General features: G+C 40.6%; 1 protein-coding gene across 4 annotated transcripts in view; it reads left to right on the top strand.

Annotated features, from left to right (window-relative positions):
• Dym (dymeclin) overlaps window positions 1-25459 on the top strand; it is a 272516-nt gene that overhangs the window by 126498 nt on the left and 120559 nt on the right. For 2 of the 4 annotated variants that reach the window (XM_060377038.1, XM_060377037.1), the window contains one exon: window positions 9029-9193. The exons of the other annotated variants lie outside the window; for them this stretch is intronic. In XM_060377038.1, the coding sequence (XP_060233021.1) occupies window positions 9029-9193 (165 nt within the window). The remainder of the gene's footprint in view (window positions 1-9028; window positions 9194-25459) is intronic. 4 annotated transcript variants of the gene reach the window in all.

Raw genomic sequence — 25459 nt, 5'->3', positions numbered from 1 at the left:
ATAGGATAAAAGTACTTAATGGAAACTTTTTAATTAGCCCAAAATTTTATTAAATATCAATAATAGTCAAGTTTTAGTTAATGTGATGCTATAAATTTAGGGGTGTCTTGGGTTGAATTTCTTTAGCAATTGAGAAAAAATGTTTGCCCAGAGGTTTTTAATGCTATTAACAGTTTGGGGGATGCTCTTTATGCTGAGGGTCTCTTACTTGCTAGGGATGGCAGTGGGTATAAGGCCACCTCAACATCCTTGAGCTGGTCCAGATTGGCCAGCAGTGCATTCCCCTGTTCTAGGACCAGTCCTTCATCCTGACAGTCTCAGAATGGCTCATGCTAGCAGTAGCTCAGCAACAGGAAAAATGGCCTGTGCTGCCAAGGACTTGGTTATATGATTCAGTGTGCTCTTCTACCAGTATGTGTAATTTGTTGACATAAGTTCCAGATTTTCTGATTGTTATTTGCTTGGATGTGAGAATTTTAAAGTGCATTAAGTAGTATAAAACTGTGTGTTTGGACTATTTTATAAATTTTTAGGTTTGCAGAAATCTCTTATGAAGACTTAATTCACATAAGTGAGCAAATCACTGGGGTTAAGCATATCTCAGTATCTCACATTCAAGCCATATGCTAATGAATGCTGCTTTCGTTATTAGCAACAAGTCATAGGGACTTCCATGTGGTGGTTCTCCTTATTGTCTTAAACTGTGCTCAGAACAGCCCATCCCTCCCTCCCTCCCTGCCCCCAATCTTCATGAGAAAATTGGCTTATTTAACAGTTTCAGAGGGTAAAGGCCTCAGACAGACTCACTGGGTCGGCCTCTGGAGAGTACTTAACAGCACCCTGGGTGAATGTGAGCGAGAGCGTTGCTTTTCCAAACAAGAAGTGAGATAGTTCACTTTCCAGGATCCCGCTCAGTCTTAACTCTTGTGAAAACATTCATAATCTCTTGAAACAGTAGCACCCAAAATGAACTACATACCTCCTCCAAGGCCCTGCCACTTAAAACTCCACACCCCCACACTGGGAACAAGCCTTCAGCACATGAGACCTTAGGAAGACATACGGTACCCATATCTAAACTGTAACGTCCCACAGAGCTAGAACTTAGTCCTGTCCTTGGAGAAGCTGTGCTTAACTTTTTTAAGACAGATGGGAAGGTTTTATTTAAGGATTTCATTTTGTAATTTGTAATTATGGGTTTTGGTGTAAGTATGTTCTGATGGTATAGCTGCTTGCCAAGGACAGAGGTGTCTCTGAAGCTGGAGTTACAAGCTGTCATGAACCACCCAGTGTGGGTGCTGGGCACTGAACTTGGGGCCTTTGTAGGAGCAGACCACACCCCTAACTCCTAAGCCATCTTTTCAGACTTTGTTTGATTGTTTGTTTAAACCATTCTGTTTTTATTTCCTCATCTTCTTTATGGCCTTTGATCATTCAGAATTCCATAGTGCTTTATCTTCCTCCCTCTAAATTTAAAGTGATTGTGCTGGGGTATAATTTAATGGTAGTGCTTTTGACAGGTTTTGATTCCCAGTACTGCAATAAATAAATAAATTTTAAAATAGACTTTTTATTTTACTTTTTATGAGTGTTTTGGCTGCATGTATATCTGCATACTATGTGCATGCCTGGTCTGGTGCCTATGGAGGCCAGAAGAGGTGTCAGATCCCCTAGAATTGGAATTACCAATGGTACGAGCCACCATGTAAATACAGGGAATCAAACCCCTGTCCTCTGGAAGAGTATCTGTGTGCTCTGGATGGCTGAGCCATCACTAAAAAAATAATTTGAAGTCATCTTATGGTGATAGTAAATGTTAGTTTTCTCATCACCCTGCCTTAGTTTGAGTTGCTATAACAAAATGCTATTGAGTGGGTATCTTATAAACAACAGAATTTGTTTCTCATACTTTTGAATTCCGGGAAGTCCAGGATCAAGGGGAGATTGGATTTATTGTCTAGTGAGGAACCATTTTGTGGTTTTTATATGGTGTTTCTTTTTCCCCCTATGCCCTTACATGCAAAGAAGTCTTACATTCTCAAGACTCTTACAAAGACATTAGTCTTGTTTATTAGCTGTCCTCTGATGACTTTATCTAATTCCAGTTAACTTTCCAAAGACACAATTTCTAAACACTTTTTGTGGTACTTTGGTTTTCAGCATACGCTCTTCAGGGGAACATAAGAAAAGCAGAACAAATTGTAATAAATTAAAAAAAAATTTAAAGCCAAAAGAAAAGAAAAACAGAGCACCACCCCCCTCTGCCCCATCCTAGTTATGGTTGCTACTGCTGTGTGGAAACGCCATAACCAAAAACAAGTTTAGCCCAAGTAAAACCCATCTTAGTCCATCACTAAAGGAAATCAGGGCAGGAACTCAAACAGGGCAGGGACCTGGAGGCAGGAGCTTATGCAGAGACCATGGAACGGTGCTACTTACCGGCTTGTTTATAGAGGAATTTTAATTCAGAGCATGGCTTCCCTGGCAAGGGATCACATTCAAAGATCTTCTAGGTCTGTGTGATCCAGCTGGAATACAAGCACACCTCTAATCCAGGAGACAGAGGCAAGCAGATCTGAGTTCAAGGCCAGCAAGTTTCAGGTAAAGAAAAGTTTAGGCCCAGGCATGGTGGTACAGGCCTTTCATCCCAAACAATGAAGGTAAAGTTAGTTTGTAGAAGGAAGCACCCATGCTTGAAAGTGTTGTCTAACTGAGTGGCAGAAAAAGTGATGAATCAGTGAAAGATTTGATAAAAATAGGATGTACCCAACTCTCACAAGAGAGGGGAAAGGGAAGATACTTAATGGACAATGCAGAGAGAGAGAGAGGGAGGGAGAGGAGGCAGTTGTATCAGGACAGAGATACAGAGACAGGTTGAAGAGAGAACAAGCTAGACATAGATGAAGATAGATGAGCCAGAGAATGAGAAGGAGCCAGAAGATTAGAGCAGATGGCTGGAGTTAGTTTAAGGCCAAGCACAGCATTTCAGAGGCAGAGAGAAAAGCCAGATTGAATAAATTAGCTGGGAGAGGAGTTTGAGCTAGAAAAGCTGAGTTGAACCAGTCAGCTCAGAGCTTGATGAGAACAAGAAAGGGTGAGCTTAATAAGTATTAAGTCTCAGAGGCTGAAAACATTCTAGGCCTAGGTTAGATTTTATAGAGGTTAGAAGCTTCCAGGACTAGGCCTAGGTTAGCAGACAGGCAATAATCCTCCAAAACAATAACTGAAAGCAGGTGAATAAAAGTTCTTTTTATACTTGTTCCTCATAGCTTGCCCAGCCTACTTTCTTACAGAACCCAGGACCACCAGCTCAGAGATGGCACCACCCACAGTGGGCTGGGCCCTCCCCAATCAATCTCTAATTAAGAAAGTGCCCTACAGGAATGCCTATAGCCAGATCTTATGGAGACATTTTCCCAATTGAGGTTCGCTTCTCTCAGTTGACTATAGCTTGTGTCAAGATGTCATAGAACTAGCTAGCACACACCTTCATCCCGTGTTTTCTCCCCATTTTCCAGGTGGTCACAGCTACTCCCACCTTCTGAACAATGACTTAATTTCTAAGGCAGAATTCTATAAAGACGAAAATTTCCCCAACAGCACTGGTTAGTCGGATAGCTAGGATCGGTGCTTAAGTTTTTCTTTTCATATTCAATATTTTTCAGAAACATATTTATTTTTTCCCTCTAAGAGAAACCCATATATCTTTATTTGGGATTTTTCATATTTGTTTCATCTTATTATGGCTTCTTAGATTTGTATGTGTAGTATGTATATTTCAGTTATGTGCTGAGTAATTATTCATGTTTTCATATTTTATCTTGACTTCTGGAAGGCTGTTTGTGTTGTTTCTTGTGGCAGTTTGGCAGGAGCCCAGTCTTTGATAGCTTCTTCCCTTCTTTTTACCTTGGTAGGTTGTCTCGAGCACATGTGTGTTTTACGTCTAGAAACAGTCTACCCGGGACTGTTTTCCTTTAGTGGACATGATAGTAAACAATGATAGGATTTCACTATATGGAGAGAAACCACAGCATAGGTAGATGTTATATTTAGAAGCTATAATGTATCTATTATTTTTGTGTGGGTGTGTTGCCTAATTGCTTTGGCAAGGACTTCTAATACTCTGTTGACTAGAAATGCTGAAATTAAATGACCTTGCTTTTGCTAGACTTCCGGTTTTCCTCTGAGTATATTGTTAGCAGTGTGCTCTCTTTATTGTGTTGAGGTACATTTTATTCCCCTATACCTACTTTGCTGAGGGTTGTTTGTTTGCTTTTTAATCTTCAAAGAATATTCATTATACTTTTTCTACATGTAGTCATGCAACTATATGCATTTGTCCTTCAGTTTGTTGACGTATTTTAGCGTGTTTATTGATTTGTATATATCAAGCTATCCGTACATTCCAGAGATTTTTACCGTGATTATCGCTGTAGCATACTGTTAAATTCCATTGTTAGTATTTTATTGAAGAGTTTTACATATGTTCATCAAGGATATTAGCATGCAGTTTCCTTTTCTCATAATGTCTTTGCCAGAATATTTTGTATGTGTTCTATTTGTTAAGCCTTCTTAAAGGACAGGAGAGAGGGAACACAGGATGGAGCAACAGGGGAATAAGAGGAAAGCAAGGAAACTGAAAGGAAAGGGAAACATAATATTCTGAGTATTCTAAGTTTAACCTGCTTTGGCAATGTCATTTTTCTTTGAAAGTTCTTTAAACCTGTGAATAAGTAAGAAAACAACTTCATAAAAAGTAGCTATGAAAATACGTTACAATTTTATTGTCAGTGTACAGTAAAATACATTGCTGGGAGACTTACTTTGTGTGTGTGTCTTTTGGCATGCTTTGCATATTGGAATGTTGTTCTAGGACAGAACATTTTGGAAGGGTAGTGATATCAAGTAACATGTCAGCACTGTACGTTGCGTAATCTGGGACATTTTCGTGTAAGCGAGCACTAGGAGATTTCTTTTTTATGAAAGTGTAATATTAAGCAACCGTGCCTGTGTTTTATGGGCTGATTCCAGACCACATTTGCTTACTTCCCACACTATAGTTTTTCAGGTTTCCAATACTTACATAGAAGTCAGAATGACATGTCATGGCTCTTAATGTAAACCCCTTAATCTGGAACACACTGCAGTTGGTTTATGAGAGATACTAGTTCTGATTTCTTTCTTTCTTTCTTTCTTTCTTTCTTTCTTTCTTTCTTTCTTTCTTTCTTTCTTTCTTTCTTTCTAAACAACATTCATTTCTGTTGTCTCAACAGACAACATTTTATTTTATTCTAAAATAAAATAAACATGTTCATTTTATTCTAAAAATGTTTTACCTTGAAATTGTACTTATAAAACATTGCAAAAATTGTACAAATAATTTTCATTCACATTTTACCTGGATTCTACACATATTAAAATTTAACCACTACTTTTTCATCATTGTGTTTTTCTCTTGTTTTGAAACAAAAAGCCCATCCAAAAAACATGGAATCCATTTTGTATTGGCCAGCTGCTCCTGGGCATGAGGCCTGCCCTGGAGTACAGTTGATATACTCAGTGACACTCCATTGGAAAAAATAGCTTCTTGGTGAGGGGTGGGACTTTATACCCATTTCCTGTTTTCCATGCTGCAATTTTGTCTGGGTTGAATTTGTGCAGCTCTTGTGCATCAGTCCTGTTGTGTCTGGATGTTATTTACGAACATGGTATGTCTTTACAACTAAAGATTTGGCTATTTATTTCTTAAAAATAACAACATGCTCAAAATAAGAAATTTAACACTTCCAGACATGATAGCCCTCACCTTTAATCCCAATACTTGGTAGGCAGAGGCAAGTGGATCTCTGTGAGTTTGGTGGCAGCCTGGTCTACATAGTTAGTTCCAGGACAGCCAAGGCTATATGTAGACAGACTGTCCCAAAAAACAAACAAAACAAAACAAAATAATAAACACAAAAGGAAGGAAAGGAAAGAAAAAGAAAGGAAGAAAAAAAAATTAATACTAATTATATATATATATATATATAGGCTTATAGGTGTGTGCTAGTATTTAATTTCTTTCATTTGCCTATTGTTTCTTAAAAAAAATCTAAAAATTAAGAATAAATTTGGAAAGGAGCTGGAGAGATGGCTCAGTCATTGAAAATACTTGCTCTTCTTGCAGAAGACCTGGGTTTGATTCTTAGTACCTACTGGTAGTTCCCACCCATCTGTATCCAGTTCCAGGGGAACTAATACCCTCTCTGACCTTCAGGAGCCCCAGGCACACATGTGTTGTACATACATACATGCAGGCAAAATACTTACACACATGAATAAATAAATATAAATTAAAAAAATTCTCTTTGCCCCACAGAGTAGGATCCAATGCCAGAATCATGTGTTAGAATCATGTGTCTCTTTGTGTCCTTAATCAGAAACAGCCCCTCACGTTTGTCTTTTATGGCCCTCAAATGTTAAAGGACACTGAACCTTTAAAGCAAAGAGAGGGCCTGTCCATTTGAATTTGTATGATTCTTCAGGATTAGATTTTGACTGTGCTATGGTCTCGCAGGAGACACATGATGTTTGCTTGTCCCAATCTTGGTGATAATGTTAGCTGTCATCACTTAATTAAAATGATGGAAATAATTTTTAAACCCACATTTTTATATTTTCTTGGGTTTTTATTCTTTAATGCTTGAGTCTTGGAGTCCTTCATAGGATCCCATACTACTACAGGTAACTTCTGGACTGGCTTTCTTTCTTTCTTTTTTATGCACATTAGTATTTTGGCTTCATGAATGTCTGTGCAAAGGTGTTGGATTCCCTGCAACAGGAGTAACAGACAGTTGTGAGCTGCCATGTGGGTGCTGGGAGTTGAGCCAGGGTCTTCCTCTGGAAGAGCAGTCAGTGCTCTTAACTGCTGAGCCATCTCTCTAGCTCTGGCAGTACAGCAACAGGAATCTGTATATTGTCCCCACCCTCTCTTCATAGCCAGAACCGTTCACATGTAGAAGCTGACGCAGAGCACAGCTCCCCATGTAGAAGCTGGTACAGAGCACAGTTCACATGTAGAAGCTGGTACAGAGCCAGTTCCACATGTAGAAGCTGGTACCTACTACTTGGTACACAGTATTTGGATGAGTGGATTGTTTATTTAAACTAGTTGTTTTCAGACTTCCAATTTATTAGTTTTATTTGGGGTTCAACATACTTTAAAGAACCTGTTCCCCACTTGGTAACTTCATATAACTGTAGGTGTAGTTCTTGCAAATGGTTCTCAGAGACTTAATCTAGGTGTGTTACTTGATGTGTTCATTATTTTGTTTGCCTTGTCATATCAGTTGTTTTGCCTGCATGTATGTTTGTGTAGCATGTGCATGTAGTACCTGCAGAGTCTAGAAGAAAGTGTCAGATCCCTTGGAACTAGAGGAACAGACAGTTAGTTGGAAGCTGCCACATGGGTGCTAGGAATTGAACAAGGACCCTCTTAACCACTGAGCCATCTCTCTAGCCCCTGAACTTAGGTTTTAGTGGCCTACAACGTGCCACCAGTGAAACTGTTCTGACGATAATAATAGTTTTTATTATTCCTCTTATTTTGCTTTATGTAATATAGCTTCAAAAGACTATAGAACTTTAAAGGGTTTCATTTCTTTTATTTTTTTGCTTACTGGTTTTGGGTGTGGAAGGGGTGTATATTTATGGAACCAAGGATTATAAGGATCAAATACCCACTGTTTTAAACTGCCCATGGCCACACTAGATCTAGGGATGTGAGATTCCTGATTCCTACTCCATTATTCTCTTTGTCTTTGATGTACTATTGTCACTCTTGGAATTACATTTGTGTCGCTGTGAAGAGGAAATATCTTCTGTCACCTTACTCTGCTAAGGCAGATGTTATGTGGCTCATATGACACCATTGTATTTTGAGTCTTTTCTTTTTACTTTTTCTTTTTAAAGAGCAATTTTAGGTTCACAGTAAAATTGAACAAAAAAAAAATGTAGAAGATTTCCATATACCTCCTGTCCTCTTCACTCCTCTCTGCTGTCCACATGCTGTTCCGGAGCAGAACATTTGATACAGCGTGAGAACATCTGCTGACACACACCTGTGTATTTACATTAGGGTTGAGGCTGTTTGGATTTGGGCGAATGTAAATGGACAGTATTCATGATTATTGTATGAGAAAAAAATACTTTCATTGCCCAAAACTTTCTTGCTGCTTTGCCTTTTCAACATTGCCTTCCCCACAACCCCTTGCAATTGTGATCTTTAAGTAGATCCTGTAGTTTTGTGTATACTTATGAATTAGCGTTTTCTTAGTAATATGCGCTTGGGTTCACCTGTGACTTTTCATAGTAGCCCATTTCTGTCTAGCAGCAAATACTCAATTGTGAGGATATACCCCAGTTCATGTTGTTGCCTGTGGAAAGATGCCTTACATGCCTCCAAGCTTTTACAAGCATAAACAAAGGTGCTGTAAACGTGTGTGCACAATTTTGTTTGTGCATAAGTTTCCAGTGCCTTTGGGCAAATTTCAAGGAACATGATGGACGGTGTTGTGAGAAACTGCCCAGTTGTCTTCTGTATTGGCTGTGCTGTTTAGGAGTTTTTTCAACAGAGTAAGATTTCCTGTTGTCTCTGTCTCACCAGCATGTGGTGATATCAGTTGGGCATTGGTTACTCCGTGAGTCTGTAGTGGTGTTGCCTTGTTTAACTTGAACCTTTGTAATGCTCTACATTGTAGAGTACCATCTGTGTGCTCATTTGCCATCCGTATGTGTCTTTGGTGAGGTGTTTGTTCAGACCTTTGCCCATTTTTACTCTAGTTGTTTGTTTTCTTGTTTATGCTCTTTTAACGATAGCCCCATGCACCCACCCACACCTAAACCATCTAGTGAAGGTACACAGAAAGCTTTGAGGATATAAAAGATGATCTGTTGTTTATTGTTTTTTGTTTTTGTTTTTTTGTTTGTTTTTTTTTTTCAAAGAAAAACGCCTGTCTTCTGTTTCTCTCCTTTTGCCTTTGTCTTTCAGTTATACCTGCCGCCACTTGCGGAGATATGTTTATGTGTTGGACAAATTGTATGTCCCCCGCTCTCACTGCTCTACACCTCAGCATTGCTTCTCGGCCCTCAGTGACAATGGAGAGGAACTCTTGTCTTTAACTTGCTCTCACATTCTCAGATCCTATGCTTCCAGGTTATTAACCTCTGCTGTCCATTTATTGCATGCTGCATGTTATATGCCCCTGATAATTGCATGCTTGAATGGGATATGCATCTATTAATTGATAAAAGTGAAATTTTATATTTAAAGTACTACCAAGTAACCAATCCTGTAATGGCTTGCATTTGTTTTCTTATAAATGTTTTCTTGAGGAGGTTCTGTTCCTGGGAGAGTAGGAGGTCTTTCACAGCACAGACACTTGTCCCTTCCCTTCTGAGTCTTTCCTTTCGCTTGCAGTGGCTGCAGTGCTCTGTCTGTTTGGATCTGAGCTAGGCTCTGCTTACAGGCGCTTTGACTTGTAAAGGAGTTCTCGTTCTTGGTGTGCAAGTGCACTTGAAAGCTCACTGCAGGACTCCTCTCTGTTCTTTTAGGCGTGTGCAGTCGGACAGTCTTGACTCTGTGGGATGGTGGAAATGATTCATTTAGACTTTGTGTTTATTACTCATTTGCTACAGAGAAATTAAAAAGTCAAGTTGCACCCAGTTTGGGGCAAGTGTAGATTAAACGTAGTGATGGCAGAAGTATGAAGAGTTGAGTATCTCACATATCAGTGAAAGTCAACACCTGCTGTTTACTGTGTATCATACACCAAAATAGAGGGCAGTGTGACATGACTGCCTGTCTTTTCTAACAGTCATTTTCTGTAGGTCAGAGGTGACTTGTGCCTCTGCTCTGTTAGTTGGAGAGAAAAGATGATTTAAGGCAATGTCTTTACTGCCAAGTGTTTTAGAAGAGAAGGAGAAACTTCATGACAGCCTTAAATAGAAAATGGAAATATCTGAATTACTGTTGACCTTTGCGCATGAAGAAACATACAGAAACTTTGAACGGCCCATGATGTCTGCGTGAAAATGCTTTATTAGGAAAGGAAAACCATGTGGCTTCTGGTTGGCTGATTTTAGTAGTAAAGGTTTCATGGACTCATGGTGATAGTATGATATAGATACTCTAGTGGGGGGAAGTAAAAGTGTCCAGCATACCTGCAAATACCATCACAGTAACATCTAGTGTTTAAACAGGTCGCCACCGCTTAGCCAAGCTGAACCTAAAAAATTACTATCATACTATAGTCCATATTTCTTTGTGTGTGCTGGATCTGTCCTATCACCTTGCAAGCCTCTTGAAGTGATCGTGTTTGATTGTATTCATTCATTCATTCATTCATTCATTCATTCATTCATTAATGTCAATGGCAGCAGCATCTACTCTCTGCCATTTGTGACAGAGGCCATTGTGTACTTGCCATTGGGTTATACCTCCTGACCTGCTGGAGCAGACAGGAAAGAAATACAGGGTCAACTGAGAAGACAAAAGAAAGTGAAGGGAGAAAAGCCCAAGGAAGATCATGTAAGGAGGATGAGAATAAAGAACAAAGAGTATGTAAAAAAGGGAGAGCTGCCATAGAGGAAGAGCTGATTCCTCAGCCTGCGCTCTGGGAGTTAATTCTGTGTTCCATGCCTAATTTGGAATGGAATTCTGCGTCCGTTTTCCATTTCCCACACTCAGCACCTTCACCTTGCTGACCCTCTCCATTCCTTACGTACTTTGATTCCGTTCTCCTCAGGTAAGGTTTAAGATGTTCAGCCTCCAAAGCGTATTTTGATTTCCAATACAAAACCTCTGCAAGGCTGGGGCAGTCTTATCACGTGTCTGTAATGAACTGCCAGGCCTGGTCAGTCTAGGTTGGTACTTGAGGAAACACTTGGGCTGGAAAGCTTTCTAGTGTTTTGAAACATGTTTTGACTGTTCTCCAAGAGTTTTCATCTTCCTGTCTCGCTCCAGGACTGTTTACCAGATGTGCCGCTCTGGGGCTCTGTGCTGCCAGGTCCTGCCAGCATTAACACGGTGTGATGGCTGGGGACAGGGACTCTGGAGTTCTCTCCACCAGCTCTCAGCCTCAGCCCCACCCCCGCAGTCTAGAATCATGCAGACTGTTCCATTTAAGGCAGACTTGAGAGTGAGATGCACATGAAGGTTCCGGGCACCTTGTTATGCCATGCTAACATTCTTGAGTGTAGGTTAGTCCCAGAGGTAGAGGTGTTCGTTCACCAGAACAATGGCATACAAAAGGACAGATCACACCAAGTCTGAATAGAGCAGTCACAGACATTCATAGACTCACATGGTCTCAGGTTATGCAGGAGGTTTCACATGTAATTCAGTTCCTGAAGAGCCAAAAGGAAGTTAAGTCAGTCTGCAGAAACCACTGCTGTGACTCCTGATAGGAAGCTCAGTCATTTCAGTGCAGTTTCTTCCCAATATCAGAGGGAGCACCTGGGCCCCTCCTCCTGGAGGAGGGAGCTTCTGCTGCTAGGGTTAGATAGATGCTGCATCTGCCTGCCTGACTGCTAGGGATTCTGGCCAGTTCCAGTCTGTGCTTGAGAGAACCACACAAATGTGTGCACCCTTCTTATCAGATGCAGACACCTTCCAGATTCTGAAACCACATGTCATGACTCAGTTTTTCTCCGCTTGAACACCTTGGGTACTTTAAGCATCTCTTACAGGAGGGATTTTGTTCATTCTTCTCCCCTTCCTAGGCAATCTGAATTTGATAGCATTCATCATAGAACTTCATATCCAAGATCGAATTCAGTATTTCAGTTGTACTTTATTGTTTTGGCCTTTATTTAGTCATGTACTCATAATTTCTCCTCAGAGTACGTCTTGAAAATAAGAACCTCAGATCCCTTCCACAAAATATCTGCCTTCCTCCATAAGTATATGTGTCTGATTGCAGGCCTCATATTCGTTCTTTTCAGGGAGGGCATAGTTCACCAGGCTCTGTGCTTCCCACACCCGGAAGCCCCCAACTCCCACCCTTAGAGGTCTTTGGATCACTTCTCAAGCTCCCAGCCATAGATTTCATTCCTCTTGAAACCAGATTTAGAATTTTTACTGATTGAGGTTTGAATTCATTGCCAGGACCTATACAAAGTCAAGTTCTACTTAAGTTTTCAGATGGAGGGGCAAATTCTATGAGAAATGTGTGGAAAAAAGACCTGTTTTCATTTCATTTTAATCGGCCTTAGGATCTTTACATATATGTAAATATATGTTAAATATTTAGTTGTTTATTTTTCATTGTTTCATTTGAGGCAGAGGCAGTGAGAAGTCAAGGGTGTTATATGTTGAGATACTTTTTAGTGAGGACAGTTTATATTTTGATTAATTGTTAAGGTGGTTTTGGTGCTAATTTTGGTGTTAAAATATTTTTTTCTCATGGAAAGAATAAGAGTGAACATCTTCTTTAGAAAGGATAGAGTTCAATTTTAGCAAATCACTTAAATAAAACAGATCTTCTCAAATAAAAAAATATATTTTTTTCTGTCACATTGGCTTATAAATATTAGGTTCCCAGTAAGCATGTTAAGCAGGCTGACATTGAATTCTTTCTTTGGGTAGTTAGTACTTGGCCATGAGCACTGATCATGTCCTTCGGGGGATTATAGAACTTTTAAAAAATTTATCAAAAATTATGGCCCTTATATCCATAAAGCAGGGGAAAATCACCTCTAAATATGGACTTTTCATGTTGCTGATGTATTTGAAAAAAAAAAATGTATAGCTGGAAAAGAGAGTGCCTCACCCCCCAGTAGATTAGACAATGCCTGAGCAGTTTATTTGTCACATTAAACTGCTGAGCCCCATGCATGCCTTGCGGAGCCTTCCTGCCTTGCTCTCTGCACTCCCAGAACCTGAAACTCGCCTATGGCCCGTGGTAGCTCACTGTAAAGTCTGCACACCACACAGTAGTCGATGGAAGGAAGCGCGTTGGATGTAAGCTGCTGTTTTTAAGATCTTCATGGTCTGTATCCGTTTGACCAGAAGTTAACCACAGATAGCCAGCTTGCATGGACAGCTGGAAACTGAGTCTTCAGCAGAGTGGCCATGTGCTGTGGGTAGAAAGAGGAAACAGTTCCTGGGCTACTGATCATCTTGACTGCCGTAACACTGTGGGAGAAAATAACATGTGCTTCCTCTGCCATCACTGCACTAGCAGTCCTAGTCTAGTCAACAGAGCGTCATTCCAAAGACAGAAAGGTAAGGGTTATTAGTTAAACAAAACACTTTGCTTCGTACTGTTTCTTGGGTAGAAAGCTGTGGGACACTCTGGTGGGAATCTGAAATGCCCCAGAAGTAAGCTTCATTAGGACAGGCATGGAGAACAAAGCTGCTCAGGTCGCGTATAGGACAGCATGGGATGTGTTCTGGGGCGCAGAATAGGGGCTTTGTTAGGAGCAGATTTATGTGATTGCTCAATATTTTTGTTGTTTTTTCTTGAGACAGGCTCTCTCCTCTAACTCACTATGTAGCTTCAATCTTCTGCCTCATTCTCCCAATTGCAGGTGTAGGCCTTTGTGCCCTGCCTAGGGATGACAGTGTTGTATCTAAGTAAGCACAGCTTTATTTAAAGTATAATGCTCTCAAATTTAAAAGGGTTGTTTGTTGTTGTTGTTTTTTTGTTTGCCCATTTAGTGCCTTTTTTGTACTACGGCTTTTTTTAATAGCCACATCTGGTGCCTTTTTTTTTTTTCCCAAAAGCCTACAACTTCATCCAGAGTTCTAAGACAGTTTCTAAAATGAGTTTCCTCAAAAGAACTTTTTAAAATTGCTAGAGCAGTCTTGTCATAGTACACCACTCACAAAATCTGTAATGTATAAATATTTGAAGCCATAGCAATAATTTTTCATGCATCTGATACTGTCTTAATAATTCTGTTGTGGCTGTATGCTTTATTGATTTCTGTGCCACTTTTGTGGCATGAAATGAAATGTATTATCCCACTTAAACCATTATGGTTTCCTTTTGAATTACGTACTCAGTGCTTGATCTTGTCATCAGGCTTCTTCCATGCTCTGAGACGTGGTGTTCAGGCCTAGAGATTTACTGCTCTGTACTCTGTATAATATAAATCACTACAGGGCAAGTAAATCCAGATCGGAAACCTTGGAAAGAAAATACAAGTAAGCCGTTAATTTTTGGTAATCATCTAACATAGTGTGCAGTCTGTTTGAGTTTTCTTTCTCCTTCTCAAGAGTGCTAGGAGCGACTGGTGCTCTCTAGACCGAGCGCAGGTCCCGAGACACTCAGCCACATCTGTGCTGGGTGCCACTGCTAGATGTAGCTCTGTCCCACCCCCTTCCCTTGCCTTCTCTGAAAGCATATTCCTAGCTTGTAGCCCACCTTTTTACCATCTCCTTTTAAGGATTTTTGTTGTTGTTGTTCTAAATATTGTAATTGCTTAAGATTTGCTCTTAAGGTGTTCTCTCGTCTACTCCCCTCACCCCTGCTCCCAGCAGATTGTTGTGTTGTGCTGTTTGAGGTAGTGTCTTGTATATTCCAGGCTGACCTCATCTAACCTTAGTATGTAGTCAAGGATGAGCTTGAACTGTGAGTCCTCTACCATTACCTCTTGCATGCTGGGCCTGGTTTTTGCAGAGGTGGAGGCTGAGTCCAGGCTTCTCCAGTGCTAGGCAAGTGTGCTGCCGACTGAGCTATAGCCGCAGTCTCACTATACTGTTTTTCAAGGGAAGTGTGTGTGTGTGTGTGTGTGTGTGTGTGTGTGTGGTGTCCTCCCTTAGGTGATGGGGGTTGAACTCGGGGTCTTGCAATGCTAGGCAAGTGTTCTACCATTGTATTGCTTACTCAGACTCATGTGTGTGTGTTTTTAGTCACTGATCCCAAACACCTAGAGTGATAGTTGGCTATTCAATAAATGTTTTATATTTGCTGAGAATGAACGATTTTAGGCTACTTGAACTAACATCTGTAGACTTGTTTAACTTCCTAACCTCCACTTCCTCGAAGATTATCTTGTTTAGTTATGAAAAGGTTGCTGTCCTATTACATCTCTGTGACATCTTCAGGGTGACACACACACACACACACACAGAAAGAGAAGGGGCGAGGAAAGATTTTAAAAGATAAACAGAAGCTGCATGACAAAGGTATTTTAGTTTTTCTGGAATATGTAAGTTGCAGATTTTTTTCCCCAGTAAAAGATTTTACAAATTTTCCACTTATTAAAAATGTGGTAAGTCATGGCCAGGGAGGTGATGTCAGTACACTTTGAAAGATGCCTTCTTTATACCTTCAGTAAGCACACGAACAAAGAGTGAAGTAAAATTATCTTAAATTAAGTTTGTCTCATAAAATTTAAATATAGCACTAAAAAACAGTTTCCAGGCAGATCACCCTAACAAGCTTTATACCTCTCTCCTGTCACTCCCCCCCATCATTTTGCTTTGGCATAAATAAATTATGTAGGAAATGGTTATAATAGTGTGACAAAATGAAATTTCAGTTATATAGGTAAGTATCTTGTTAGGCTTTCTCTTGCTGTGACAAAACATTATGACCAAAGCAACTTGGGGAGGAAGGGATTTATTTGGCTTTCCACTTCCTCATCACTGCTCATCACTGAACAGGGATTGAAACAGGTCAGGCACCTGGAGGCAGGAGCTGATGCAGAGGCCATGGAGGGGTGCTGCTTACTGGCTTGCTCCTCATGGCTTGCTCAGCCTGCTTTCTTATAGAACCCAGGATACCAGCCCAGGGATGGCACCACCTAAATGGGCTGGGCCTTCCCCATCCATCACTAATTAAGAAGATGCCCTACACCTGGATCTTGTGGAGACATTTTTTTTTTCAATTGAGGCTCCTTTGTCTCAGATGACTCCAGCTTGTGTTAAATTGACACAAAACTAGCCAGCACAGTAAGCTGTGTATGTATTTAAAACGTCTGTATTGATGTGTGTGTGTGTGTGTGCGCACATGTGCATATACATGCAGGGACCTAAGGAAGATATTGAGGCTAGACTGGGTCTCTCACTGAACCTCAGGCTCATGTTTTGGCTGGCTGGCTGGCTGGCTGGCTGGCCAGCCAGAGATATCTCTGGGTCTGCCTGTCTCTGTTTCCAGTGTTGGAGGCACAGGTGGGCTCAGCCAGGACCGAGTCTCTTCATTTTTTTTTTTAAATGTGATTGCTGGGGAGTCAAACTCAGATTTACATGCTTGCAAAGCAATCACTCTTACCCACTAAGCCACATCTCCAGATCCTTATTTTTTTAAAGTCAGAATTACCTATTAGAAAGACAAAACTTACACTGTGCCTCATTAGAAATGCTTAGAAAATATCTTCCTTACAAGAAGAGTAGTAGATTTAATAACACCAGTGTTACGGCTTTGCTCAACACAAATGTTGTACTAGCCCAGCCTGGTGAAGTTTAAAAAAAAAAAAAAAAAAAAAAAACACCAAGGAAAGACACCCAGCTGTACTACATACAATTGGTCATCCAAAGGGGAAAAAAAATGTGGTAAATTAATTGTGAAACTATAGCAAAAGATACCTATTAATAGCTGGGTGCTGGTGGCACATGCCTTTGATTGCAGCACTTGGGAGGCAGAGGCAGGTGGATCTCTGTGAGTTCGAGGCCAACCTAGTCTGCAAAGTGAGTCCAGGACAGCCAGGGCTACACAGAGAAACCTTGTCTTGAAAAACAAAACAAAAAAAGATACCTGTTAATGATATATATACATCCTCATACTGTGGAAAGAATGAATCCTGAGTATCATGACCCGAGAAAACAAAATTAAGAAGGAAGGGTATGAAATTTCCATTTGCTCTTTAAAACTAGTTGCCTCTACAAACTATCTACCAACTGCTACTTAGGTGGGAGCTCCTTGGTTAAGGAGACACTGTAGCCACAGTTGATGTGTTCTCTGGGTATGTACCTGTGGCCAGAGTTCCTGAACACTTTCTCATACAATTTAGACTGTAAGTATAGACGGTTGGAGTGGCTGCACAGTTTCCCGTGCTGGATGCCCTTCCCCTGCCGCTGCCCTTTGCAGGGAATCTTATGTGCACATTCAGACTTGCAGACTTGCACAACTGCTTATTAGAGAAATGGTCGTGGTTACTGAATGTCTCACAGAGTTAAATGTACAGGGTTTCCCATATATGGAAGAAAAGTAATTCTACCCACTTGCCATGCCTTGGCATGTCATGATGCCAGCCCTTCACATTATTTGACTTCCCGAGCTTAAGTAGACAGTGATGTAAATCAGCAGTTAATGCTTCACCTACCGGCACTCGGTGACTAAGCCACCACACCGCAGAGAAGGAGGGGAAATCCATTTCAATTTGGCTGCAGAATAGAAGTCACATTCTGTCTAATCCGAACCCTCTGAATTATAATGACAAGATTATTTATTTCTATGCTACAAAAGATGAGTCAGAGAGAGTCCGGGGACATTAGATGACCTGGCAGAGATCAGAAAGCTGGAAGTAGAATCCAAGACTCTCCAGAGTCCTTGTTCTGATCAAAGTTTTATCTTACTGACTGTCACAGCATTATACAGAAGATGACTGTGTCTCACCACACATGTGCTCGCTGAATTCGCAGTAGACAGCTTCTGTTTTCATGTTGTGAGCTAGCTGTGGTGCTGTACACAGGAGCAGAGCAGGTGCCAGTCTAGTCTCCATAGTGAGTTCCAGGCCAGCCAGGACTACATGGTGAGACCCTCTCTCAAAAACTGAAACCAGAAAGTCATTTTGTTGAGGTAAAAATTCTTCAGTTCTGTTACATTTTTCACTGTTTCCTGTTTGAGCTAAAATAGGAATTGAAGAATGACGTGGGCATGTTTCCATGTGTATTCTTAGCTTGATCTTAAACTGGAGGGCACTTATCACAAAATAGCTGTTATAAAAGCTAGTTCATTAAAATTTCATTTTCAGTGAACCTTAGATGTATCCTGTGAATTTTTAAAGGCTGCACACAATGCAGTGTATCCACACACAGTGTCTTCCTTGTCTAGCATTGGTAACAGCTGGTATTTCCTGATTTCAATGTAACAAGTGGAATTCCAGTTATTAATTATTTTTGCTTTAGTCTTAAGAATAACTATATGAGATGTTTCCTTATTGTTCCTATTTTATGGATAAGGTACACACAGAGTGGGAATAGAAATTGCTACAAGTGCTAAAGTCACCTCTGGAATTCAACTACTCTGGCTCCAAAAGCTGTATTTCCAGCATTTTCCTGACTCCTGTGCTTTTCATATGAGTATGAGCCAATTAAAAAACCCTAAAGCCACTTTGGAACCCTGATTTTTAAGCTTTATTGTATCTAAATTTGAACTTACATTCTATTACACTTAAAGTTTCAGATACTTTTTAAAACTGGGGCTTTTGAATCTGGATGTAGACTGGTTAGACAGGAAACAAGGCTGTTTTGCTTTTTAAACTTCTGTATAGCATCCTAAGTACGACTGCTCTGTTGAGATGCCTCCTCTCCCTCTTTATCCAGCTTCTGTTTCTTGACACTAGTCTGTAGACATAGCCTGGAGAGCCACGTTTGCCTTTAACTTTTGGTAGAGATTGGAACTATTTTGGTTCTCAAGGTAGTAGAGTGAGTGGCTATAAGATACTCCTGTTCTGTCTCTTCCACCTTTTACTTCCTCTTCCTCACCCTATAGCTGCTCTCCCTGCCCCCATTGGCTTTTGTTTTGGGGTTGGTCCTGTTGTCCCCCACTCCACCCCACCACTGTGCTGGGACTGAAGCCAAAGCCTCACACATGTTAAGCATTACTCTACCACTGAACCACATCCTCGGCCCTCTCAGATTCTTTAACCAGATTTTATAAAATAAGCATTCATATAGACTTCCAAGGTAGCCCAAAGGGTAAATCTTGGGTTTTACCTATGACTAGGTGGAGAAAACAAAGCAGTTAGCAACGGAACATGGTTTGAAGTGATGACTGACAATCATCTAGAGTCTTTGCCATTCCTCTGCTTAATGACTGAATAATTGTGTCATTTCTCTAACTTTGAGTAAACAGGCAGAGTAGCTTTTCCTGGGGATTTGGTGGTGTCCTTAATGATCCCTGAAATACATTTTTATACAGATAGCAATTAAATAGACTTAAAGGTGTTTACTTACATTTATTCTTGATGCACCTCATGCTGATCATTTACGTCTCATTTGCATGTGTTTTCACGTAGCGTATAGTAAAGACTGAAAGGAAATGGAAGCCCCCACCCTTTTCCTCCTTGGAAGCCATAGGTACTCAAAGCATGGTCTACTTCCTAGCCCTTGGTGGCCATAGCATGGGGAATCCAGGTAGAGAGCAGTGCATTCTTGCTAATGAGGTCCCATTAGGCTTCATATAATCACCTTCAGTCTTAAGCCTTTCAGATCACTTTTAGAGGATAATACTGGAGTTACAATGATACTTAGTGGCTTTTGTGCAAAATGTTAAGCAGCAAAAGAAACATTAGTAAATGAATCTAAAATGTGAATAAAAATCTGCAGAAAAATATGTTTCTGCATCATCAATTTTTTAAAAAGCCTGTCTGGGAGGCCTAGCTGGGTGTACCAAGGCTTCTGGATTTTCTCGGAGGATCCCTAATTTTTCTTGCCAGAGATTATCAGTGTGAATTAGGTGCTCGTCACCACAGCACAGGGGCCTCATCTGTCCTGTGGTGCTTTCTGCTTGCTTTTCTCCTCTTACCCAACACTGTATCCCCATATCATGTTGGCTGGCAGAAGTGTGTTGTGACTGCCTTGTTTAAAGAAAAGAATTCCCATCTTCCTTAGCTTTAAAATAGTCTTTCTGAAGAGTCACTGTCAATTTCTGTGCCTGGCACCAAGCAGCAAATGCAAGAGACATCCCAGCTACCAAGTCTTGTGTAACACTTGGGTGACTGTTGTGGTATAGGAAGAATCTGTAACATTTCCCGTTGCCATGGTTGTTTAGAGAGATTTTGTTCATTCTCACTGCTTCAGCCATCCCTTCGTCTTGTGGAAGTAATGCTGAGAAGAACAAGCTGCATATGCGTTAGCTCTGTACACACAAGAACGTGTGCTTCCGCAGCAGGTGCTCCACTCAAACTCTGCACGATAAGCCAAAGGCCCTGGCCGCCAGTCCTAACAGGACCTCACTCTGCCTGTGCCCATCGACTTGTTTGGCCTTGGCCTCCTATTGCTTTGTCTGCCCACCTGCTAGTTAGTTGTTATTTCTAGGCTTAGCTCATTGTTTCATAAAAAGTATAGATTACTTGTATTTAATGTACATACTTTGGAGCAAGATCATAGAACAGTCTGTTATCTATTGCTTCTTTCATGTTCCATATGCCATTTAGAAGTTTGCACAGACAAAAACAAAATAACAAAATGTATGCTATACATATAATTCTAGAAACAAAAAGCAGTGTCTTACTATATACTCCCAGTTGGCCGGAATTCAGTGTAGACTAAGCTGGCCTTGAAACTCACGAAGGTCTACCTGCCTTGTGGGCATGGTGTGTGTCATACCAGGCTTGTATACATTCTTCTTTCGAGCAGACCTTAAAGGCTCAGCTGCCATTTCTGTTGTCTGTATGCTACACTACCCCCTCTGCTACTCCATCTTACGTTGCTGGGCTAGAAGAGACAAAACTAACTGGTCTTGGCAGGACTACCTGGATGGAGGGCTTGTACATCCTGCCTTTCATGCATTTTTTTTTTAAATGTGAGAACTCAATGTGACTTTCATCTTCAATTCCTTCTGCAGTCAGAATGGTGATAGTTTTGCTCTGTGGTAGTGAGAGTGCTATCCCAGAGAACAAGATGAGCCCTTTTTTAAAATACATATTTATTTATTTATTATTTATACTATTTATTCACTTTGTATTCCGGCTGTAGCCCCCTCCCTCTGCTCCTCCCACTCCCGCCCTCCCTCCCTTTTCTTCCCCTATGTCCCTCCTCTAAACCACTGATAGGGAAGGACCTTCTCCCCTTCTCTCTAACCCTAGCTTATCAGGTCTCATCAGGACTGGCTGCATTGTCTTCTTCTGTGGCCTGGCAAGGCTGCACCCCCCATGGTGATCAAAGAGCTGGCCACTGAGTTCATGAAACTCAAAAGCTTCTGTAAAGCAAAGGACACTGTCATCAGAACAAAATGACAGCCTACACTGGGAAAGGATCTTCACCAACCCAATATTGACAGAGGGCTAATATCGAGAATATATAAAGAACTCAAGAAGTTAAAAAGCAACAAATCAAGTAATCAAATTTTAAAATGGGGTACAGAACTAAACAGAGTATTCTCAATAGAGGAATATTGAGTAGCAGAGAAACACTGAAAGAAATGTTCAATGTCCTTAGTCATCAGGGAAATGCAAATCAAAATGACCCTGAGATTTCACCTTACACCCACCATAATAGCTAAGATCAAAAACTTAAGTGACAACACATCCTGGAGAGGATGTGGAGAAAGGGGAACTCTCCTCCATTGCTGGTGGGAATGTAAACTTGTCCAACCACTTTTGAAATCAATCTGGTGCTTTCTCAAAAATTTAGGAATAGCGCTACCTCAAGATCCAGCTATACCACTCCTAAGCATATATATATCCAAAAGATACTCAAGTACACAACAAGGACATTTTTTCAAACATGTTCATAGCATCTTTATTCATAATAACCAGAATCTTGAAACAACCCAGATGTCCCTCAACGGAGGAATGACTAAAAAAATTGTGGTATATTTACACAGTGGAATACGACTCAGCAATTAAAAACAAGGAAATCACGAAATTTGCAGGCAAATGAACTGACAAGATGAGCTCTTAAAGTAAATGCTTATATCTAGCATGCTTTAGTATATTTGTGTTCATGAAGTGACATTTATTGATATACGTAAGTCACTGCTTTGCATGTATCAGGGCATGTACTTACTAGAGTAGTGGTCTTTGATTTCAAGAAGGAAAAGTCCATCAGTAAGTAAGTGGTCTTTGCAGTCAAATAACCTTATTCATTTAGAATATGTGGAAGTGTGTCATTGGTTCCCAGAATGAAAGCCATAGAATTCACTTTCCCCACACAGGTGCGTGATGGCACTGTGTGGACTTGTCATGCCATCGTTCTTAACCTGGTTATACAGATGCCATTCTCTGATGCTGTACAGTTAGGAAAAGTGGGTTTTCTTTCTTTAATAATAAGTGAGCATTTTTTATGATTCTACTTATTTATAGAAATACAAATACTTCCAGAAGTATAATTACTTCCCAGCCTACTGATCTTAGGGGCAGGGTTTTTTTGTTTGTTTGTATGGTTGGTTGGTTGGTTGGTTGGTTGGTTTGGTTTGGTTTTCAAATATTTGAAGAAAGATTACTTTTCATTGTTTTAGATCTACTAGTTCATTAAAAACATCTTTCTGAAGTTTTCCTGTTTCAGCTTTGGTTTTTAATTTATTGTGCTTTTTAAACAAACCATGGTCTTCAGAAATTAATTATCTAGAATTATTTGCTTTTCTTGTTATTGTAAAGTTTCACTGTGGGGGGTAAAAACAAAAAACAACATACTGGGCCTCCTGTTCTAACATCCAGGAAGATGAGGCAAAAAGGTGGCCTCAAGTTTGAGGCCAGCCTGGTCTAGGTAGTGAGTTGTAGGTGCATGCTGCATAGCAAGACCCTGTCTCACCACAAAAGAGAAATAAATAATGCTGAGGGCTTAGTTCATTATACCAGAATATGGTCCCTGATGCAATGAGATGGCTCCCTGTGTGTCATCTTGCTTTTCCAGCTCTCATCTGTACTCATCCTAACACTAGTTAGAGCTGTGAGGCTCAGAAGTGGTTTGTAGAATTGAACACATATAGGTGACAGGAGCAGGGTGAGGCCAGAACTCTCCTTCCCCAGTTCTCCCACAACATTGTGAGTGGCTCCTTTTCCTGATACCCTCAGTGAATGGGATCCTTCTTTTGGACAATCAAGTGACCACCTGTGTGGGTTTGTTTCCATGTCCCCGGGACAGTGTTTGGGTTTCTGATTTTTACAATCTTGTTATCTGTCAGAGCTTCAGGAATTGGCATTCACTTCTATATGAGAGAATATGGTAAGACACATAGTAGTATGTTACAATAGCTCAAGTATTCTTTGAAATAGTCCATTTGAGCCTTAGAGTTAGTTTGAAGGATTGGGTTCATGCATAGGACATGGGGAGATGGGTGGTCTCAGGGAGGTTTCTGACTGCTGTGGTTCTTGAACAGCAATTGGAAGACAGACACTTGGGTAGGATTACTAAGTTTGTTCCAAGCATAGGGCTGGCATGAAAAAAAAAAAATACAGGCAAGAGTGGGTGAGAGAGACAAAAGATTCATTTAGGAGAAAAGAACAGGGAATGGGACAGGCCATGAGAAGAGAAAAGAGCAGACATAGGGATTAGAAGAGTTGTGGAGCTATTTGAAATCAAGAAAAAAAGTTGAGATTCAAAAATTGAAAGCCAAAAACACTGAGCTGTAGTGAAAAACCTACCCCCAAAAAAGAATACTGACAGTTTAATAAGTTTCACTTACTAAAGTAAGTTTAGTAAGAAAGACCGTGGGAGAACAAAGATGGAAATGATTAATAAATAGATGGTCACATAATTTATCATCCATTCCAGGTCTACGAGAGTGAATAGTGAAGTGGACACAGATGCGTCCATGAGGCTATCCTAGCTAGGTCAGGGAATGTGGCTTACCCTTTATCCCAGTTACTTGCACTTCATTAATACGTACAAAGAAGAGAAAAAAATTAAAATCTTTAGTATTAAAAGTGATATATTGAGCCAGGCATGGTGGTAAATGCCTGTAATCCCAGCACTTGGGGAGGCAGAAGCAGGTGGATCTCTGTGAGTTTGAGACCAGCCTGGTCTACAAAGCGAGTCCAGGACAGCCAGGGCTACACAGAGAAACCCTGTCTTGAAAAACAAAACAAACAAACCAAAAGTGATACATTGTGCTGAGAGTATGACTGCACGCTATTGGAGCACTTGCCAGTATGCACAAGCTCCTGTCCAATCCTAAAGCAATGCAAAGACCACAGCAAAGATAAACCTGCAAATAGGTAAGCCTTCGGATGTGCAGCAGCTGTTACCAGTGCTGATGGACAGAAAGTGGTGTTTCTATGGTGTTGTGCAAGGCGCTTACAAGGAAGTCAAGGCAAGCACACAAGCAGCTAGTCACATCACATTCAAGTTAAGAACAGGGAAGAAGGCCTGCTTGCTGCTGGTGCCCACTGCCTTCCTTTACTCTTAGTCAGGCCGGGGCCCAGCCTAGGAAATGGTGTAGCCCACAGTGGGCTGGGCTGACTAACAAACACGGCAAGGCCCTACAGACAGGCCCACAGAACAATCAGACCTAGATAGTTTCTCAGTTGAGACCTTTCCTGGTGATTCTGTGTTTTGTGGCAAGTTGATCTTTAAAACTAACCACACGTGGGGACAGTGGGGAAGCCTCCCTTCCTGGCCGTCAGGTCAAGTATAAATGAGGTGATTCGTGCAAAACTCTGAGCATAATGCCTGTTAAATGTCAGGCACTTAAATGCTAATATGGTTACTTTCTCTGTTATTATAACACTGAATATTATGTACATATTGGTAGCTAGTATGGCTTATTTCATAGCTAGTGCCATCTAGGCCTTTCTCACTTCTCAAAGGTAGACAAGTGTTCACAACCATATAACAAATAATTGACTATAATAACTCTCACATTGTAGTCAAGTAATTCTTAAGGGTATCATCATTAGCACTGCATTTCTTTTCAAACCCAATTTCTGTTCTGCAGCAAATAAATCCGTAGTCACTGTAAGTGACAGCTGAATAAGTTAACCATTTAATGTTATGTTCTAAATAAAAAGTGTAGAACTTTTGTTAGCTAGGAAAGGATTTTTTCCTGGCATATAAAAATGGAGATACGATTTAGATCTTTTAAGATTTAAATAATATTTACAGGAGATTTGCGGTGTTATCGGTAGTTGAATGGGAGCATGCCCTTCTTTGGCATTCCTTGTTCCTGTCTCCTGCAATGCCCTTCCCTCAGTATCGGCACACTGTGTACCATCCTCTGTCAGTCTTTGCTTGGATGGCACCTCTTCTGTGAAGCCTTTCCTCACCATCCCATCCAGAGCCAGGCCTCCTTCCTAGCACTGTCCTATCTCTCTTTAGCTTTATTTTTATAATTTTTCTAAATGGAAGGGGATGAAGAAATGGCTCAGAGGTTAAGAGCACTGTCTGTTCTTTTAGAGGTTCTGAGTTCAACTCTCAGCAACCACATGGTGGCTCACAACCATCTACTGGGATCTGATGCCCTTTTCTGGGATGCAGGTGTACATGCAGGTAGAGCACTCATAAGTAAATCTTAAATTTAAAAAAAGAAAGTATGTCTTAGATGATGGTTGTTTCAGAAGCACTCTGGTAATTGTCCGCAACTCTGCG

Source organism: Meriones unguiculatus, chromosome 2 (assembly GCF_030254825.1).
Source record: "Meriones unguiculatus strain TT.TT164.6M chromosome 2, Bangor_MerUng_6.1, whole genome shotgun sequence".
In the NCBI taxonomy this organism is placed as follows: domain Eukaryota; kingdom Metazoa; phylum Chordata; class Mammalia; order Rodentia; family Muridae; genus Meriones; species Meriones unguiculatus.
The sequence above is the reverse complement of the archived record's forward strand: the minus strand, read 5'-3'. Positions and strand labels throughout refer to the sequence as shown.